Here is a 20,662-nt window from a genome sequence, read left to right on the forward strand (position 1 = left end):
TGATGAGAGCCCTGCCTCTGAACATGACCTGGGTTCGAATCCCAGCTCTACCTCTCCCTGGCTGTGAGACCTTGGGTAGATTATTTAACCTCTCTGAGAGACGGGCATGATTATAGTACCCACGTCCCAGGGACACTGTCAGGACTGAACACATTGTTAAATCATGCAGAAGGCTGAGCTCAGTGCCTGGCACGTCGGACATTTGCATAAGGGTTGGGAATTATTTGTATTTATAGTAGCCTTCATTCATCTTAAGGTTTGGGAGGTGGAGTGGTGAGTGGAGAGAACACTATGTCGGGGAATAGCCCAGGCCCAGCATGGATTTTGGTTTCCCAATCTGTAAAACAGGGAGGTTTGAGTAGGTGACCTCCCAGGAGCCTCAGCTCTAATATTTCCTGGCACGTTTCCTTTCCTGGGGGGAGAAACTCCACGAGGGCACAATGAAACAATAGAGAGAAAAGAGCTGTGGGCATCACCCGTGCTGCTGAAAACAAACCCAAGGGCTGTTGTGCGGAATTCATTAGTTGGCCAACAAGCTTGGAACCAAATGGTTCTGAATGGCAAATACGCAAGTGTTGACATAAAACGAAGCTCACATGAATATTTCAGGCCCTCGCGAAGGACTCGGAGCCCCTTCCAGATCAGAGACTGAAGAAAAGCTTTACTATTCGTTTCTCCTTCACCTTTCAAGCGGAGTTAGGCAACATTTTCAAAGGCCAGCGGGTGGGTTGTAAGGAATTAGAGTAGTTCTCAAACTGTGTCCCTGAGGCACCCCATCTCAAGGACCTGGGATTCTACCAAATTCAAATAATGATGGGAGAGGGAGAAAGTGAACTTGGAGACGGAATCTGCCATTTAAAGTTATTCTACCATAGTTTTCTCTGCTATCACTTGACTATACTAGAATCAAGGGGGGAAAAAAGATACGTGATATAGCCCAACATGATGTATTTAATTATTTAAAATATAGCAGATCAAAGTTTCGAGGTGATCTGCAGAGACAATAATGCCCCAAGGGATCCCCTGAGAAATTCTGAGAGTCACTGAGGGTCAAGACAAAGAAGGATTTTTCTTTGTTCTTCACCCATAGCAGATTCTTAGAAACCAAATGCCCAAGAGGGGATGGGGGGAAATGTCACACAATGGAGAATGCAACCTCTCATTGTCCAGACGCAAATACAGTGGGTAAACCAGCTGGCTGCAGAGAAAATAAAGCCTGGGACCAGGATGGAGTGAAGGTCAAGTGTCAATCTACTCCTGTCACCAACACTACCTGGCTTTATCTTGAATACAGCACTTGACCTCTCTGGAGTCATCTCATTCTATCCTACCTGCCCTGTGGGGCTGCAGTGAATATCCAGTGGAACAGCTGGTGTGGAAGGGTTTTGACAGTGATAATAACCTCTGTAAATGTCTCATGTCATTGGCCTAGAGAGCTAAATGTGAATAAAATCACTGAACCCCAGTCCAGTCCATCCAAGTCTTATCTGTCAGTCAAGGTCCAGCACCAATGCCACCTCTTCCTGGAAGCCTCCCTGATTCCCCAGCCTGAAAGGGCCTCTGTCCTTTAAACCTCACAGCCCACTCTCCATATTTATGTCCATACCTTACTCTCATATCCTACCAAGCTCTATGGCCTGGGAAGCAGAATCTGTTTCATACATCTATACGCCCACTAGGTGCAAAATAAATTTCTGCTCAAAATGAGTGTTGGGCACATAAGTGGAAGAGTGAGTAGATGGAGGTGGCAGAATTAGGTCAATGGCTAAAACGATGGGCCGAGAGTCAAGGTCTGAAGAAAAAAATAGAGGAAGCAGAGAAAATGAGGAGAGGAAAATGAAGACGGGGGTGGGTGGTGGATGGACCAAGACGGCCTGTGGAGTTGGAGAGAGAGGTGCAGGTGGGTGGGCAGAGGAAGGAAGGAAGGAAGGAAGGAAGGAAGGAAGGAAGGAAGGAAGGAAGGAAGGAAGGAAGGAAGGAAGGAAGGAAGGAAGGAAGGAAGGAAGGACTTACACAGGAGCTGGGTGAGCAACATACATCTGGGTAAAGGGATCGGAGTGATAGATGGATGGTGGAAGGGTGGACAGAGCTTTCCAAGAAGGCCTCACTTCTCGAGGCCTGAGCCGTATTTATGCATCAGCAAGTACCTCAAATCTCTTAATCTGCACTTTCTGGAACTCCGTCTTGTTCTCCAGGTCACAGATGACCGCCTCCTGCCTGCTGACAATGGCTCGATCCACGGTGGACTGCTCCAGGTACTCGATGCGCAACTGAGCCACCTGCAGCTGCAGACAAATGCGAGGGGTCCAGTGGCCACCTGTTGGCCCTGAGTCACGAAACAGAGACACACACAGACGCCAGCCCCAAGCCCCTTCACACTGCTCCCTTCTTGGCTCCAATGTTGTGTGTTAAACAAATAAGCAAGAACTGCCGGTTCCAATGCGAGGACCCTCATACCAGACTCGGCCTCTGGGTCTCAGGTGCTGGCAAGCGACATTTCCTGGGCCTTCAGCCTCCGAAACGGGACTTTCAATCAGCACTTCTCTTACCTCCTTTCCCTGCTCTGCCTCCACCCTTTCCAGCTGGGTGAGCCTGGGCCAGTCACTTCCCTTCCCTGGGCCTTATCTCTCATTTCTTTATGTGTGGACGGAAGGAGACGTGTGCCTGGTACGTCATTAGCACCCAGCAAATGGCCACTGCTGCTATTCTTCTGGCGTACAGTGGTACCTCGGTTTTCGAATGGAATCCATTCCAGAAGACCGTTCGAGTTCTGAAACGTTCCAAAACCGAGGGATCCACAGCCGACAGCTCGGCCTCAGGACCTTGCCCTCAGTGGAAGCCATGCGGCATGTTCAACTTCCGAGGCGTGTTTGAAAACTGAAGCATTTAAGTCCAGGTATACGGCATTGGTAACCCGAAATGTTCGTCCACAGAGACTTTCAAAAACCGAGGTACCACTGTACTTGTTACTCAGTGCCCGCGGACATTTGCTTGACATTCGGTCACTCTGGCAGTCACTCTAAGCAGCCACGTGCAACAGGTCTAGAAGAGCTTTGAGAATTTCATGGATGACAGCGACCCACCAGCTAGTGAGGGAAACTGAGGGATGTTTGGAGGAACCACGACTCAAAGGATTTCACGAAGGTTGGTGATCCTGCCTTGCAGAGAGCACCCCATTTCCCAGAGGGAGAAAAGCCTTCATGGGAATGCTGTGTGTGTGTGTGTGTGTCCCTCTGCTAGGATTGCTCTCAATTCATTTGGCGCAGATGGAAGCTGAGAGAATGAATGAATGAACGAATGAATGCATGACAGTTCCCAGGACCCAAAGTGTGAGGTCCCAGAGGGTACCCCTCTCTTCCCTCCCCACCCCCCTGCACAACACGGCAGTGCCGAGCACCTACTTGTTCCTGCAGCTTGTGTTTCTCCTTCTTGGCTTCCTCCAGCTGCAGCTGCAGTTCTTGGATCTGCCCGATGTCCGCCGCAGACTGGTGAGATAAAAAAATAAAATAAAATGTCACCTTGAGAGCACGGGCTTTGCTGGGAAGCTGCCCCTGGCAACCCCTTCTTCTCCCACCCACAGACGTCTAAATTTCTCAGAGTCCCTGTGACAGCAGCTGGGCTGGTCCCAAAAGGGTGCCTCTCACATCCTCCCCAACACCTTTCATCTCAGGGTTCGCCAAGTCACTCCCGTTACACAAGCCCAGAGCTTTGGTTAACTGTCTATAACTTTATAATGCACCCTTGGGAGCCCAGACAGAAATGGCCGGTCACAGTACCAGGACCGGATTCTGAGGAAAGAGAACGATTCTGAATGTCAGGTAACTAGGATTCCAGACCTGGGTGCTAGCCTTGGCAAGCCCCAGACCCTCTCTGCACCTCAGCATTCCCATCTGTAAAATGGACTGCTTATCTCTGCTTAGCCCATCTACAGTGGGTTTGCTCCGAGATTAAATGAGGCAATGGAGAGTAAAGTTCCTTAAAAAGCATAGACCCAAACAAAAGTGCGATGATCTCCAACGTGAGGGATTTGGGAGGGCAGGAGGGTCCCTCAATTTCTATTTCCCAGATGCATTATCATTTAAGTAATTTACAACGGGCGTACAAATACGCTGCTTTTATAATTGAGCAAACAAAGAAACTTGTGTTTTAAACAAAAGCAAGTGTGGTTAACGAATGCAGAAGATGGCACAGGCTATTTCGTGGTGGCTATTATCACATTGACGATATAACTGATTTCTTTTTATTATTATCTCTCGTTTAGCAGAAATGCCCTCAGATCAAATCTCTGCAGGATGCGCTTGAAGCCTGGCAGGCGTTCTCCCTGGATCTCCTCCGGGGGTATAATGTGGGGGAGATGCTCACTGCTCTTGGAGGGAGCAACTGTGAAGTTATGGAAACCAGACCGGTTATGCAGATCGGAAATCTGCCCGGGTCTGCATCACACCCCTGGGCTCCCCCCAAGGCTTCTGGTTCTCCCTGTCCTGCCAGCACGCCTCCTGATTGTCTTCTGGGCTCAGCTGCATTCCCCCATCTCCGCTTCAGCTCCTCGGTCCACACTGTTTTTCCCTCCCCGGGACTGCAGCTTTACACTTATTCAATAGCTAGCTATTGAGCGCCTACTCCACACCAGGCACTCTTCTAGGCTCTGGGATATGGCATCGGGCAAGACAGGAGAATTCTGTCATTGTCAAGCTGACAGTCTAGGCTGGCATCCTGGCTGCTCCTCTCCTGCTCTTGCCCCTAAAAAGCTTGCCAGTGATTCCCATCACGCATAACATGAAATCCAAACCCATCGCAGCCAAGGTGGCCCTCCTCTACTGGCCTCGCCCAGCCCATCTCGTGCCTCCCAACGGACAGTCACAGGCCCTTTGTGCGTGCTGTTCCCTCACTATTCTGCTCAAATCTAACAAACTCTGCTCCTCCTTCAGATCTTCAAGTGCCACCTCCTCAGGGAAGTCTTCCCTGATCTCCAACCTAGGTCAGGATTTGCAGAACTATGCTCATTTTCTCTCTGGACTCTGAGCTCAGTTTGCGAGTCTCCCCCTTCTGCTCTGGGGGACTATGTGATAAGGTCTGCCCAGCCCACTAAAGTGAGCTACGTGAAGGCAGGAATCGGATGTGCTTTTACTCAACGCAGTACCCATGTCATCTCACACAGTGCCTAACACATGGTGGGTACTCAGCAAACACTGAATGAGTGAATGAATGAATGAATGAATGAATGAATGAATGAATGAGAAGGTTGACAGGTGGAAGGATGAATGGATGGATGGGTGAGTGGAAGGATGGACAGATGGATAAATGGATGGATGGACAGGTGGTGGGTGGGTAAATATAAGAGTAGGTAGGTGAATGGGTAGATTGATTAGCAGATGGATGGTGAACAGATGAGTATTTCAATAGGTAGATGGGTGAATAGATGTATGACTCAATCGACATCTTTGATGTCGTCCAGAGACGCACACACCATCTGAAGGTGACACTCTCCTCCCTTAAGGTCACATAACTGTCACAATTCCTATATACCTTTGTGGCATTTGTTATACAGGAATCACAATTCCTATATAACTTTGTGGAGGGCTTAAGAGCAGAGCAGGGAGTGACCCAACCACAGCACCTTCTCAATATCCCTCACCTACCCAGCCCAAGGCCACCAAGCCTTCTCCCACTCACGGCTGGTACCTGAGCAATGAGGTCCTTATGCTTCTGCATGAGGTCATTCAGGTCATCCTGGTCCTCATCAATGCGCTTCAGGAGGTCCGCTCTCTCAAACTGCAGTCGGTACAGCTGCTCATCCACCTGGCAGGGGGCGGGACAATGGTCGGGTGGGGCAGAATGGTGGGTGGGAGGGGGGCTGAGGGACAGCAGAGCGGGGCTTGCCTACGGGTGTGTCAGGGGAGTGATCATCTACATGTAAAGGTGACAGCTGTGTGGGGACAGGGAAGGGAGGGGAGAGCTCCTCTTAATCTAGTACAAATAAAATCTAAGACCAAAGGGCCAGTAGGGATCCCGAGACAAATTTTTACCTATAAATCTCTAGCTACACCTAAACTTTAGGATTTTACACATAAAGTATAAATTTAAGCCACCTCTGTACACCCAGGCAGGAGGCTTAGAAACCCATGCCTAATTTTCACCAACATAATAGATCCATAACATATGTTCATTTGTTCCTGTTCAGCGGTGAGCACACAGTAGGTCCATAGTAGGTGGCTGGGTCCCTATAGTAGTGAGCTAAGTGGGGCCATGAGGATTGCCCTTGTCTCCACTTATAGTCATGGGCATGCAATAGACCAACAATACTGACCAAGTCCCCTCCTATGTTGGTGAGGGTACAGTAGGACTACAACAGACTCCTGGGGACCACCTACAGTGGTGAGTACGCTCTGGGCACACAGCAGAAAGTGTGTTCCCATGTAGGGTATTGGGCAAACAATAGGCTCATATCGAATGCACTCCCACAGTACTGAGCACACATTAGGTCCACAACAGGTTTCTTTGCCTACCTTTGCAGAGGTGAACACACAGTTGACCCTCATATTTGCCCTTCTACCTTTATAATGCTCAGTTCATAGCGGGATGCCTGTACTTTCAGAGTATTGAACACCCAGTAGGTCTACAAAGGATGCCTATGCCTCCAAGGTGGCACCCAGTAGGTCCGCAATAAGTGCCCCGTCCCTCTTATAGTGCCGAGCACACAGTAGGTCCACGCTAGCTCAGGGGCCTGTGCTGGCCTGGGTCCCCAGAGCATCAGAAAGGCACAGTACCAGGCTCTTGTTCCGGGTCATGCTCTCCAGCTCGCTGTGCATGTTCTCCAGGTCCACAGTCAGCGCCTTTTGGGTCTTCAAGGCATCCTCACACTTGGCCTCACTCTGCTCCAGCTGGACCAGGCAAGAGGGCGAGGAGAAAAGAGAAGAGGCTCATGATGCTGCCCTCTGAACGTCCTTCCCCTCAGGCCAGCCCAGCCCCTCAGGCAGCAGAATCCTTCACAGGCGACCTTCGTGTCTTCACAACTATTCATCAGCCCGCCGCTGGGGAAGCAGAGGCGTTTGCATTTGAAGCAGCCCGGTTCTGAGCCCACTCAAAACTGAACAGGTGCTGCCCTCTGAAATAAGGCCAGGCCACCCCTGCTTCAGTGCCAGGAACTAGTCCCCAGTTCCCCTCATCACATATTCGCTGACACCCCGGAGTGTCAGGCATGGGGCATGCAGGGGACAGTCAACTTGGCCCCTGCCCTTCTGTGGGGGAGACAGGCAGGGACAGATAATGACAGTCTCTGAGGAGCACAGGTAAAAGGAAGAGGGCATAGGGATGCCAAGAATAAGGGATGGAGATCAGGGAAGGCTTCCTGGAGGAGGTGCTTATGGATGGTTCTCAACCAGAGTTGTGAACCCCATTTTAAATGACATGCAGAATACTCCAAGGTGAGTGTTCTCCTGGGCCCATGACTTTTATTAGATTCTCGAAGATTAAGAGCCACCTACTTAAACAAAATTTCTTTCTCACCCTTCTTTCGCATCCTTGCACACAGTAGGGCTGCTATATCCTAGCAAAGTGGGGCCATCAAGACAATACCATTACCTACATGGCTCTAGAGGGCAGATAGTCCCCATTGGGAAAAAACCACATCTGTGCACAAACCCTAAGTCCATTCTATGATCGGCAGTTTCCCCTTGATATCTAAACACTAGAATGTCTGAGCAGAAAACACCCTTAAACATCACCTAAGGAAAGCACTTGTGGCTCAGAGAGGGGCAGTGCCCTGCCCAAAGTCACACAGCGGCAAGGAGCAAAGACACCGCTTGTATTGTCCAGACCTGTGCATTTTCTCAACTGCCAGCCCATCGTCCCTCCCAAACAGTTAAGGAAACTAAGGTTGGTGCCCAAAGACGGAAGGAAAAAACCAAGCACGAGTCCTGAGCTGAAGGGTGTATAATCTCTGAGCCCTGAGGCCACCGAGTGAGTGAGGGGGCCCCACTGACCTACAAAAGGGATACGAAGGCACTAGGACGAGGTCACGCCAGGACAACCGGCCAAGGTGGGGGCTCTATGGGTACAGCCATCTGGGATCAGTTCAGTCTCCTTCCAAACTGGGCAGAGAGCGTCTTCCCCAGGATGTCCCTGCACCCAGCCCAGGTGTTAGGGTGATGACAATGGAACGTCAGCAGAAGGGAGGCGGCCACTCATTCAGATACCGACCATCAACACCCCAGTAAAGGCTCCACTTGCATTTCCTCTTTTGCTCCCTGTCTTAGATCTGTGAGGTACATGCTGCTAATATCCCCATTTAAACATTTTTTATTGAATGTGCTGGGGTGACAGGTGAGGAAATGGAGACCCTAGCCTCCTCCCACAGCCTCCTCACACTGGCACCTCCAGCTCCAGCCCCACCCCACTGCCAGCCACCGGAATCCACAAAAGCCCTGTTTTCAAGACCTAGAGAACAAATGTATTCCTGCGGTTGGGCTCAGAGCAGAACCTGTTGAGGGAGGGCTTGGCGGCCCATTTCCTTCAGTGATTAGGAGGGACTGAGACACACTGAGAAAATTGATGTGGAACAAGGGGAGGTAAGTGGCATTGTTAGAGCATAATTGACAGAGGACATGAGGAGTCAGGCACAGTCTTATCTTCCAGCGGGCGGTCTCTGGGAAGGCAGGGAGGGAGAAGAAGGGCTCCCCCCCCCCCGACTCCACAGGCAGGTGGGGCCACACCAGCCCTCAATTCATGCAGAAGCCAGAGGCCTCACTAAGGACAGGCATTTAAGCTCAGACCTAAAAGATGCAAAGGAGACAGACAGCCATGCGCAGGTTTAGGGGTAAGAATGCCCCAGGTGGCGGCAACAGCAAGTGCAAAGGCCCTGAGGCAGGAACAAGAACAAACTTGATGCTGAGGGACAGAAAGATAGCCAGTGTGGCTGGATAGCTGGGCAGAGAGGGACAGGAGGAGAGGACACTTGTGAGCCAGGATGCAAAGAGTAGCTTTATTTTCAGTCTGTAGGGAAACCATGATGGCTTCTAAGGAGGAGCATGGTCTCCTTCTGGCATGGTCTCCCTCTGGCTGCTGTGGGGAAGATGGCTTTAGTGGACAAGGCTGGAAATAGGGTGGCTGGCGAGGACACTGCTGTGGTCCCCCAAGAAGGAGGTGGCGCAGGTGCTCCGATCAGAGTGGAAGCAGAGGAGGGATGGAGGGATCTCACAGTGGGGGAGCCCAAAGAACACAAGGTCTGGGCAGGCAGTGGCAGATGGGCGTCGTGGGAGATGATGTCAGGTAACCAATAGACAAGACAGAGGCATCACGCAGAGCCCCGCCGCCAGGCCACGTTGCTCGGCCCGGGCCCAGGAGGCGAGCGAGGGCCATTGTAAGAAACTGAACAGGGCAGAGCCGAATAGCCTGAGAGCAGTTCCCATCTGCTCAGTCCCTCCTTCGGCGGAGGGTTTCAACGGCATGTTGCCACTGGTCCTCGGAGCCACCGGAGAAAGATGGCTCTATTTTGAACCCCATTTTACAGATGGTATATGGTGTAGGATCCAGAAATGCTCCTTCCTTTGCCCAGTCTCCCTGGAGCAAGCAGGGAGAGGGACAATGTATCCCTAGGCAGAGATGAACACAGAGTGAGCGTGCAGTCAGTGGAGATGGCTGTTGGCAGGTTTTTAGCTCCTGCTGGGTGAGAGATAGGATTATCTTGGCCAGGATGGAGTTGGCATTAATGGCCACACCTGCTCCTGTTGCTTGGGGCCGATTTCTAGTGCCCTGTGCTTCATAACAGCCTCATAACGCCTCCAGGAGAAAGGTGCCACCGGTAGGACCAATTGGAATAGGAGGAACCTGAGGCTCATAGCAGGGAAGTGACTTGCCCACGGTCCCCCAGCTCGTCAGTAGATAAGCCTGGTGGTCCAACTCCAGAGCCCAACCTCTTAACAGCTGGGCCCCTCTGCCATTCTCAGGAGAGTCTGACCACACAGGTAGGATGGATTAAAATACAGAACTCGATTGCAGAGAAAACAGTTAACTTAGGCCACTCGGGCAGCCTGAGCGGTAGAGATTTTTAACACCGTTTCAGAGGTGAGGCGGATGGAGGAGAGGCCACACCGTCAGGGTCACACCTCCAGGATGGGCCGGACCTCAGCACCCAGTCTTAAGAAGGAATTTTAGGCCTCCTGGCAAACTGGAATGGGGGTGGGGGCACACAAGTCAAGCAGGCCCAGACTGTCATAGGATCTGGATGGGGCACGACCAAAAATTGCCCAGCCCCGGGCCTCCACCGGGCTGCTGCTGACAAGTTGCCTAAATGCCGAGCTTTTAAAATTTTCAATTTATTATACGTTAGGGAGCGGGAAGAAATACAGGGCCATCTCCGGCTGATTTGCCATTATGGATGACCTGGCGTAAGATAACTCACTGCACATTATTTTCATATTGAGGCTGTTTGACTGACGTTTTTATGAAGTCGGGTGGCAAGTTATGTGGGGCCGACATCAGAAGCGGCCGCGGGGTGAACCTGCCTGTCACAGCCTAGAAAATCCTTCCCGGGGGGAGCTCCGGGTACAGCAGAGGGCAGAGGGCACTGAGGACAGCTGGCTGACAAGCAACTCCTCAGGAAGGGTGACTGGGGTCTGTTCTCCAGCGCTGGCAGCCAGAGTGGTAAGGAGGACCCCAGGTGGCAGCCCCCCCACCTCACACCTTTCAGCTCCAAGCCACCCGCACGTCTCCCTGGATGCACTGATTCTGAGTCCGTGACGCTGAGTAGGGTCGTTGGTCTCTCTGAGCTCGGGGAAATCACAATGTGTGGAAATCGTGGCTCCCATTCCCCGTGACAGCTGAGGACAGTGGGATGAGCTGTGCAGCACACGAGCCCCGGGGTTGGGTGCCGCACACACAGGTTATGAAGATGAGCTCCGCCTCGGTGCCAGGCCCTGCTCTGAACACTTTTCATGCAGCGACTCACTTAACCTTCGCAACAGTATGTGGAGGTGGGGTCAGGAACAATTCCTGCTGTTACAGTTGAAGAAACTGAGGGACAGAGAGGTCAAGTGACTTACTGAAGGTCACACAAGTACGAAGAAGCGGAGCCGGCAGATGAATCCAGGCAGTCTGGCCACCAACCTCCCCTCTGAGCCAATATACCTCACTCCTTCCTAACAGACGTGCCCACCATATGCTCTGCAGGGGAAACTGGTGAGGTGACCACACAGCAGCTACTCCCCCTTCTTGATAGCAGCACCCCATCTTCCCTGCCAAAAGTGGCCATCCCCCAGATGGTTCGCATGGGCGGACCCTCCCTCTCAAGCCCCAAGGTGATGCATCCGACTCAGCCTTAGCCGGTCAGAGCACCAGCCCCTGTTGGCCATACCGGTTGGTTGTAGGATAACAGTATGGCTGGGACTGTGGAAACAAGGTTAGCTCTTGCTGATGCAGCATGTCAGCCTGGAGTGCCTGGGGGCCCTCTGCCCACCAAAAGGAAGAGATTGCCTGAGAATATAGGCATCGAGGTTGCTGAGGCAGGAGACACATTCTCGGAGATATGGTTGGAGCACCTAGATCCAGCCATGCCTGAAGGCAGGCTTAGCCTCAGAACTTTTCAGATGTTTTAGCCACTGACTTCCCCTTTTCCGCTTGAGCTGGGTTGCTGTCACCTGGAATCCAGACACGGGATGACTGAGCAAGTTAGAGGAGAGCATAACACACAGTGACAGCCACGGAAAAAAACACTCTAAATTGCCGGCGGTAGTGTTTGTCGATGCCATTCTGCCAAAAGTTGGATCGGAGCAGCTCTCCCCAAACCCCGTGAGAATACCAATCATTTATCGTCTACCTATTCCGTGTACAGATCGCGTCCCCCAGGGCGTAAACACTCCCCCTTGCCAATTGTCCAAAGGGGGAAATCGAAGGGAACCAGGTTCCTTCAACACTGACTGTATCAGGCGCTGTGTGGACCCCCTGAGGTTCATTATCACTATTGCCCACAACAGCCCTGCGAGGGAGGAATCAGCCCTCATCACCTTACAAATGAGGAAACTGCAGCCTGGGCAGTGCTGGCGGCTGGCTCAAGGTCAGATTCAAGTCGATGAGACTCTGGATCATTTCTGGGCCACCACGCGGCCCCCCTCTGCACACAAGTCTCCCTCTATGGCTGAGTTCACGTCAGGCTTTCCCTCCCCTCACCCACGCCCTTTCATTCGGTGGGAGGGCAATTGAGATTCCTCTCACACGCGCGCCCACTGCGCGCCGATGAATAGCGTTACTTTCCCATGTGAAGCCATCTGCCAGCGTTAACTACCTGGGTCCAATGTTTGCTTTGAACTTATTAAGCTATAGATGAGTTGGCTAGACATATGGAAGGAGGTGGGGAGAGGAAAAACTGATATTTTGGCAGCGTGGTTAGAACCTGGATTTCTGGGTCCGATCGAACAACTCCGAGGGTTTAAAAATTCTGCAGCGCAAATGCCATGGGGAAGCGCTCTAAGAAACGGTGTCTGTAGAGGGCTAGTCTCAGCATATTCCAGCCTTGACATCCCATCAGGCCCTCATCAGAATTAACCTTCAGCAGCGAGGCTTTCCCCGAAGGGCACTGCCAGCCTCTCAGACTACAGACAGCCCCGATATCCAACAAGTTTACTAAATGCAAACATATTAAAAATGTCAGGCCGGGTCCACCAATGGTCTGTCTGGCTCAGAGGTTTGATGACAGTGGTTCCCTCCGAAGGGAAATTTCCTAAGACCATATGGTGGTTACTCCGCGTGTCCTTGACCTCAGACTCTCTGGGCATATGCTAAACATTCCGTAACTTCCTTAAGTCGTGCTGGAGAGCCGTGATTTACGGATGCATCACAATGCTTGCTGAGTATTTACTGTCTCTACCTTCTTCGGCATAATCAAATCCTCATGAGTTGCGGAATAATTATTAACTACTCTATTAATGTTTACCATGTGTATGTTAATTTGCAACATGTAATGACTATGAAATACATATTTTCATCTCTGTTTTATAGATGAGGAAACTGAAGACCAGAGAGGTCAGTTAACTTGTCAAGGTCACGCAGCTCATAAATGGTGAATGGGGCCAACTACGGCATCTAATAATATCAAGTAACTCTCATATGCAGAAATGGGGCAAAAAAGGCAAGACACGGGGCCAGGACATGCAGATGGTGACGATTTATCTAAAATGCAACATGTGCAGATAATCCAGGAAAGGCTCTTAGACCGGCACCTGGTCCGTCGCCCTCTCTAAATCTAGCGGGGACCCTTGGGAACCAGCCTTACTGAAGGGCCGGGGGCGCGTTTGTCTTCCCTGGGTTACTGAGAGCCGGGGGCACTGCCTGAGGATGACCAGTTCATTCCAGTTCGACTGGGACGTTTCTGGTTGTAAAACTGGAACGCCTGTGTCCTGGGAACACCCTCAGACCTGCGCGAGTCCGAAAGGCTCTGCAGTAAAAAAGGCAGGGGTTCAAACTCCGGTTCACCCAACAGAGGCATGGCCTACGACATATCTGGCCTGAGCGCTCCAAACCGGTGTCATAAGATGCAAAGGAAGACCCAGGACCTGCGACACCGACACCGTGAAAACGGAACGCAAGCAGTTTTACACCCCGGGGCGGATCCTGAAAAGCGAGAAAAGTGCTGTAAATACCGTGAAAGGGGCGATGGGCAGAACATGGACAGTCGGCAGGTAAGACCAGGCGTCGGCAAGCTTCTCCCTCAAGGGTCAGCTGGCAGCAAGTCAAGGTTTTGCTGACCAAGAGGTAAAACCGAAGAGTATGTGTAGGTACTTATTCAACTCCTTTAAATGTAGCCATTTGAACATGTGAAATGCAGCCCTGGCCGGGTAGCTCAGTTTGAGCATCGCCTCGATACACTGAGGTTGCGGGTTCGATTCCCAGTCAGGGCACAACCAAGCAGCAACCGATGACTGTGTAAGTAAGTGGGACAAAAAAACCAATGTTTCTCTCTCTGTCTCTGTCTCTCTGTCTCTGTCTCTCTCTCTCCCTGCTTCCTCTCTTTCTCTCAAATCAATCAATAAAAAAGTAAATAAAAATATGAAATGCATTCCTAGCTCACAAGCTGGAATAAAAAAGTAAATAAATTAAAAAATCAACAAAAAACAGGCAAGGGGCTGGGTTTGGCCTATGGGACACAGTTAGCTGACGCCTGGGTCAGAAATCAGTGTCTTGTCTATTTTCTCAATGATAAATTTTCTGATTTTGAAAATAAAGGGACATTGTGCCTGTAACACGTTTTCGAATAATTCAGAAAATGTGATTCGGAGAGAGAATGACGATGCAGATGAGACAAAATTAAAAATGAATGAGTCTAAGTGAAAGAGGCATAAAAATCCTTTGACTAATGCAATTTCTTTGTAAGTTTGAAATTCAAAATAAATTATGTTTAAAAATCCCAGCCTCCCCCCCCCCCCCCCAATATTCTGTGACTTTGGGCAAGTTTCCTATACACTGAGCGTCCTCCTGCATAAAATGAACACAATACAAGCTGCTTCCTACCGAGAGTCACGGCCCATCCACTGAGCACCTGCTGGATGCAGACACACGCCTACACTCTGGCCTCCAAACCAAAAGGTCCCTACTCATGGAACCCCCTGCATTCAGATGCGTTTGGTGGGATAAAATTAGGCCATGACATCTAAGCGCTCTGGACCCTGGGGGATGGCTGCGCTGCTCTGGAGGCCGGGCTCTCCATGGCTCAACTGTACAGGTCCTACTGGGGGATTCAGGGCTGGCACCCCGTCTGTGATGAACCCCGCCTTCCCCTCCTTCATTCAGCACAGCACTGCAAGTGTCAATATCTGTGGGGTGCGCGGGCCCGCGATCACCACGTTGTTAACCAATTACGATTTGGTCTTCATCTGCGCTGACAGGAGGTTATGTTAATATTGAATCAATTCACTCCGCCTAATCTTAAAAAAAAAAAAAAAGTGCCTCTTCAAATAAAACACCCGGGCTGCTTGTCCCGTGGTCCCTGGCTGGGAGGAGTGTTTTGAAGGCACTCGCTCACACGAAACACTCCCATCAGGGTCATTTTTCCAGAGCTCACTCATTATGTCCAATGTCTCCCAGAAGCATGGGTGACACCTGGTGACAGATGTCTCGATTAAAGGCACTAAGGATGAATCAAGGGTTATCAGTCTTCCATGCATTAATGGGGGGGAGGGCTCTCAGGCTGTTGCCTAACTGCCCCTGGGAGTTTACTGTCTAGAAACTCCCAGACACACCGGGCCGAACGGGCCCACCTGAGCCGGGATCCCCCAATAGAAGGGCCTACAGGAGCCCCCGAGGCTTCCAGAAGGGATGGGAGAGCCCAGAGGCAGCAATGGGGCCACAGGCAGTGCACTGGGGGGCTCTGGGTGGTGGTGACAATACTCCCAGGTACTGAAGTCAGACTCTGTGGGTTGGAGTCCCCGGTGTGATTTAGGGCAAGTCTTTTCATATGTGTACTCATCCCAGTCCCTGCTGTTAAGGCTTTGGAAGGTAAAGAAGGGAAACAGACAAGTAAGGGGGGCTATTTTGATAGAACGATACGTACCCTCCTAGGGGTAAACCCCGGAGATCATGAGAGGAGAGGTGGGGCCTTCACCCAGCCCCTGGGGGTCAGAGATGGCCCCCAGAGACAACGCCCGGACCCAAGCTCAGAGGCTAAATGTTCATGAGGCGAAAAGGTTTCAGTGGGGAGAAGCGAGAACCCAGCAGAGGGCAGAGCTTGGGCAAAAGTGGAGAGGGGAGAACAAGTGTAGGGGACCCCAAGCTGTTCTAAGCTGCCGGTCAGGGGTCCCAGGAGGATAGGCGCGAACTGTGCATTTTTAAAGGTCTATATCCTCAGGGCTGTATTCTGGGGCGATCAAAAGCCGCTGGGGGACCTTCCACACAAACAGCCAAGATTGTATTTACATTTTAAAATTCTGTCTCCGAAGATCAGGCAGAAAGATGGCTTGGACAAGACCAGAGGCCAGCAGACTGAGAGAACGCCCAGTGAGAGATACAGGTGGTGCGTAATAAGAGTGGGGAGAGAGAGGAAGGGACGGATTCAAGAGCTATTTAGGGGGGACAGTGACTCAGCCTTGGTGACAGCTTTGTTCTCAGCAGGAAGGGGGTGAACGCAGCCCCCGGCCTGAATTAATTAAACAACAAAAGAATTCAGTGCAAACGCTTCTCTAACAAAAATCAAATAACATATTTCCCTTGGGGAGGAGACAAAGGTCGAAGGCATGAATCAAGGTTTTTTTTGGTGTTTTTTTTTTTTAAGAAAAGCAACCACTGCCCTGGAGCACATGCCACCCTCCACTTTCTCCTCGGAGCCAGGTGCCAGCATCTGCTGCTCACAGATGTTATTTATACGCAGCGATTATCTCAATTATATGTCTTGGTTGTTGGAATTGCTTCTGTCTCCAGATTAGTTTGTTTCCAGTGGAACCGTACCATGGGAATTAATTAGTAATTGGCTCCTAAGGAACAGGTGTCACTAGATAACCCGACACATTGCCGCGTCTACCTGTTTCACGAGGTCTTGTAAAATCGTGTGCCCAGAAACCAAAGCGGGGCAAGGGAACCAGTGGGGACCTCTGCATCTTCAAATACTGTCTCATAGTTTTCAACTGAGAGAACTGTCCCAAATCCGTGGTCTAGTGTCCTTCTATCAGCCTAATAAGATAGGAGCATCACCCCCTTTCTAGATGAGAAAAAGGGGGCTCTGAAAGGCAGCGTGAGTTGCCCCAAATCATACAGCTAATTAGGTAACAGAGGCAGGATTTGAACCCAAAGAGGTGTATTTTTTCTACCCTGCTCCGTGTTTTATCCTCAGGGTCTTAAACCTCAGGTAGTAACTGAGACAGAGCCAAGGCTCCTATGGAGGGAAACGGGGCAGAAAGAGCCAAATAATCTTCTCAGGATTCTAGATGGTGGGGCCATGGGCATCTGGCCCTATGGGCAGAACGGAAGATGCTCTGTCTCGGGGACCCTTCCATGCCTCTAGTTGAGCCTGGCTTGCCACCCATCGGTGCTGCAGCTAGACCTGGAATCCTGCTATTTTTCAAGCACGCTGACCATGCCCTTCTCTGCTCAGTAGCTCGCTATGGCTCCCTATCACCCTTGGGATAAAGCCCCAACTCCTTAGCTGGGCTCACTAAACCACTCACGAGCTAGCTCCAGCCTCAATGACTGGCAGTGCCCTCTCTGCTCTCACCCCCAGGAACTTCATGCAAGTTGGAATATACTTTCTGCATCTACGGGCCTCCACCCCTTTGCGATCTGTTGGTTCCTAGAATGGCTGTGTACATCTCACTAACCAGCAATTCATTTCCATCTTTAAAGAGACAGCTGAAGCCACCAGCTCCTTTCCCACGGCTAAAGGAAGGGCATCCTCTTTCGCTGAACCCCAATAAATGGCTCATCGCCCTGCTTGGGGGCCGTGTGCCCCTAGGCCTGCCTCTCGAGGGCAGGGACCTTGCTGTCTCCTCCCACCCCTGCAGTCCAGCCGCGAATTCATCCGGGAGTGGAGGCCGAATCGATATTTGCCGAATGCCTGCTATTATCTAATAGGTGCGTTCAAACACATTCCCTCATGCTCGCACTGATGGAGTAAACCTTTCCCCAGCTCAGCCGAAGCCACAGTCAGCAGCTGTAAAGGCTGCCACGTGTGCTCCAATTTCCAAAGGTACCAACGTCAGAATCCCCTGATGCGATGGTTGAAAAATATAAGTCCTGAGTCCCAACCTAGAATTTTTTAAAAAAAAGAATATGTGGGGATGGGATCCAGAAATTTGTGATTTATAAATAAGGTGTAAGTTATCTGGTAGCAGCCAAGTTTGGGGATCCTGAGACACCTGGAAAAGCCTGGTACACAGTAGGTGCTTCACAACTGTTAATAAGACCCATATGACGCAGACCAGGTTGCACGGGCCCAAAACCGTTGGCATCCGCAGCTTTCAGACATACACTGCTGTACGCTCGTGGGGAAATCACTCAACCTCTCACAGCCTGTTTCCTGATTTGTAAAATGGGTCAAAATAGAAATATCGACCTCCTAGGGCTCCAGGGAAGATTATTTATAATGCACTTACTGCTGCCACCCAGTCCATCTGCTAGTCCCGTCAACTTCAACCCCAAGTCTGTCCCTTCCGGCCACCTCCATCAGCACTTAATCCAGGTGACCATTTCCTCCCGCCTGGAAGGGAGCTCTAGCCTCCTCAGGGCACCGACTCATCCCCTCCTCAATCCATTCTCCACACAGAGCAGTTATCCCCTCCAACGTGAATTGGATTGTCACTCTCTGCTCAGATTCTCCCAGGGGCTTCTCACCACCCTTGGAATAAACCCAGGCCTTCCAGGCCCTGCAGGTAGCGGCCCCTGCCTGCTTTTCCTTCGAGCAGTGCGGTTCAGCTGACCACCCAAGCTAAACAAGACCGCTCGCAACCCCTAACCCAGGACCCCTCTTATTTCCTTTATCACCTGAATCACGGCGTGGGTATTTCTATTTATTCTTATGGTTTGCTTGTCTTCTTTCCATGAGGGAGGGCACTTACTGACCGTTACGTACCTAGATCTATCACCTCACCTGACCCACAGTGGGTGCTGCAGAATGAATGAATGAATGAATGAATGAATGAATGAATGAAGAATGAAATCGTTTGGCACCACACCCAGCACTTACGACACCGCCAGCGGCAAACTTAGCTTCCTCTCCCTTCCCCCTCCTGTCTGCTTTCCCTGCCTCTGTCGCCGGAGCCTTCAGGTGAAGGACAAATGCCATTCATCGGAGAGGAGATGCGGCAATGCCCAATGTCACCACTGCTTTATTTGATTAGCTCCGACTCTGACATCCGGGACACATGTGCTGGGAGACAAAGCAACTGTACCCTGACCTCTGGTCCACGCGATCCCATCCTTGTAACAATTTCCATGACAACAGCAACAGAAAGCCAAGGCTGTGGATTCCCTTTGATAGGAGCCGGATGCAGAGGCTGGGGAGAAAGACTTTCAGAAGAATGAACCTCTTTGATTCAGCCCAAGGCGCCTTCATTAAATACCACTATTTCCCAAAAACACACATTTGAACCCAGCAGAGGGAGGTTTCTCATGAACACTAAAACAAGGGGGTGGGGGGGGGGGGAACAAAACCACCATGGTTCCTGTTCAAGAACATTCACCTGAGTGATGGGGCGGGGGGGAGCTTGGATGGTGTGATATAGGGAATATTTCCAGGTCAGAGACAGGCAGAGCACAGGGCCCCCTGCTAAAGGGGCTGCATGAACCCTGGATGTCTGGCCCCTGTCCAAGACCGTGGACATCTCTGCCCACCTGAGGCTCAGAGTATACCACCCACCTGGTTGGCCAGACAGACAGGAAGGACAGAGTGACCAACTGCCCAGGTTTGCCTGAGGCTGAGGGCTGGCCCCGGACACAGAACTAAAACCAGGAAGGGGTGGACAAGCCAGATGGGTGGTCCCCCAAGAAGACAGTGAGCTGATTAAGGAAACTGCTAAGAATCATAGAATGGTCAAGGGAGAAGGGCCTTTACGCGTTTTCCGGTTTAACAATACTGCACATCTGGATTGTTCTTTCCCAAACCCCATAAACCTGGTCTGATCATGAGAAAAACACCAGACAAACCCAGCTTGGAGGACAGTCTACAGGATACCTGGCCAGGACTCCTCAAAACTGCCAGAGTCATGAAAAACTAGATAAGACTAAGCAACTGCTCCGGATCAGAGGAGACTGGGCGAGCATGACAATGGAATGCCCTGCAGTGCCCTGGGCTGGATCCTGCAGAGGAAACGGACATTCATGGACTAACTGGTAAAATCTGAATCAAGTCTGGAATTTAGTTCTTAAAAAAAAAAAAGGGGATTATTTCCTACTTCAGCTAATAATCTCTATCTGAAACCTTTCATTTTACAGTTGGGAAACCGGCACCAGAGACAGGAGCAGCGGGAGCTCTAGATCTTGTTTCTAGAGCCTGAAGCTAGGCTCTGCTGCCTCCCGCTGCCTTCCTGGGGATCTGCTGACAGTCAGGAGCTTCTCCAGAAGGAAGAGGGGCGAGGGCTGGGTTTGGAGTCAGGGAATATAGGTTCGAGGCCTGGCGCAGCAATGGTTTATCCGAGAGAGGAGTGCGACTTAGGGGTAACACCAAATGCAAGGGCACAAACCCCCAGTGGGGCTCTGAGCCTCCCAAGCCCTAAGTCTTTATTACATCATTCCACTCGGGGACCTCTCTCCCAAAGGCTCCCACCGCCGAATGGGATCTGACCCACTGACTCCTCTCAACACCTGCCTCCCTGGACCACACTGTCTGCACCTGGCACAAACCACACCAGCACTGTCCTGAGGTCACGCCAGCCCCGCCTCACCTCCCAATCGCCTTCAGACCCAGCTCTCTAGGGCTCCTCTAAGGCAGCCAGGGGCGGTGGGGCCTGAAGACCTGGGTTTGAATCCTGGCTCTGCCACTTTCTAGCTGTGGGTTATGGGTGGGCCACCTCGCCTGTGAAATGGAGAAGATGATCTTTATCTCCCTCAGCTCTCCTGAGGACTCAGTGCGACACCCTGTGTAGGTAATATAAGCAGCGGTGATCAACATAATTTCATGATCAGTATCAGTAGCATTTCAACAGCAGTCAAATGGCTATTATTTGTTATTATTGTTGGTAGAAACAGGCTT

At 51.1% G+C, this 20,662-nt stretch overlaps 1 protein-coding gene across 1 annotated transcript in view; it reads right to left on the bottom strand.

The window, feature by feature from the left end:
- Positions 1-20,662, bottom strand: part of MYO18B (myosin XVIIIB) — a 162,101-nt gene that overhangs the window by 44,345 nt on the left and 97,094 nt on the right. Inside the window, exons 36-39 of the mRNA XM_087828665.1 lie at positions 6,768-6,881; positions 5,683-5,799; positions 3,402-3,485; positions 2,148-2,285 (exon numbers count right to left, since the gene is read on the bottom strand). Coding sequence (XP_087684791.1) covers positions 2,148-2,285; positions 3,402-3,485; positions 5,683-5,799; positions 6,768-6,881 — 453 coding nt within the window. The remainder of the gene's footprint in view (positions 1-2,147; positions 2,286-3,401; positions 3,486-5,682; positions 5,800-6,767; positions 6,882-20,662) is intronic.

Source organism: Miniopterus natalensis, chromosome 20 (genome assembly GCF_054644295.1).
Source record: "Miniopterus natalensis isolate mMinNat1 chromosome 20, mMinNat1.hap1, whole genome shotgun sequence".
In the NCBI taxonomy this organism is placed as follows: Eukaryota; Metazoa; Chordata; class Mammalia; order Chiroptera; family Miniopteridae; genus Miniopterus; species Miniopterus natalensis.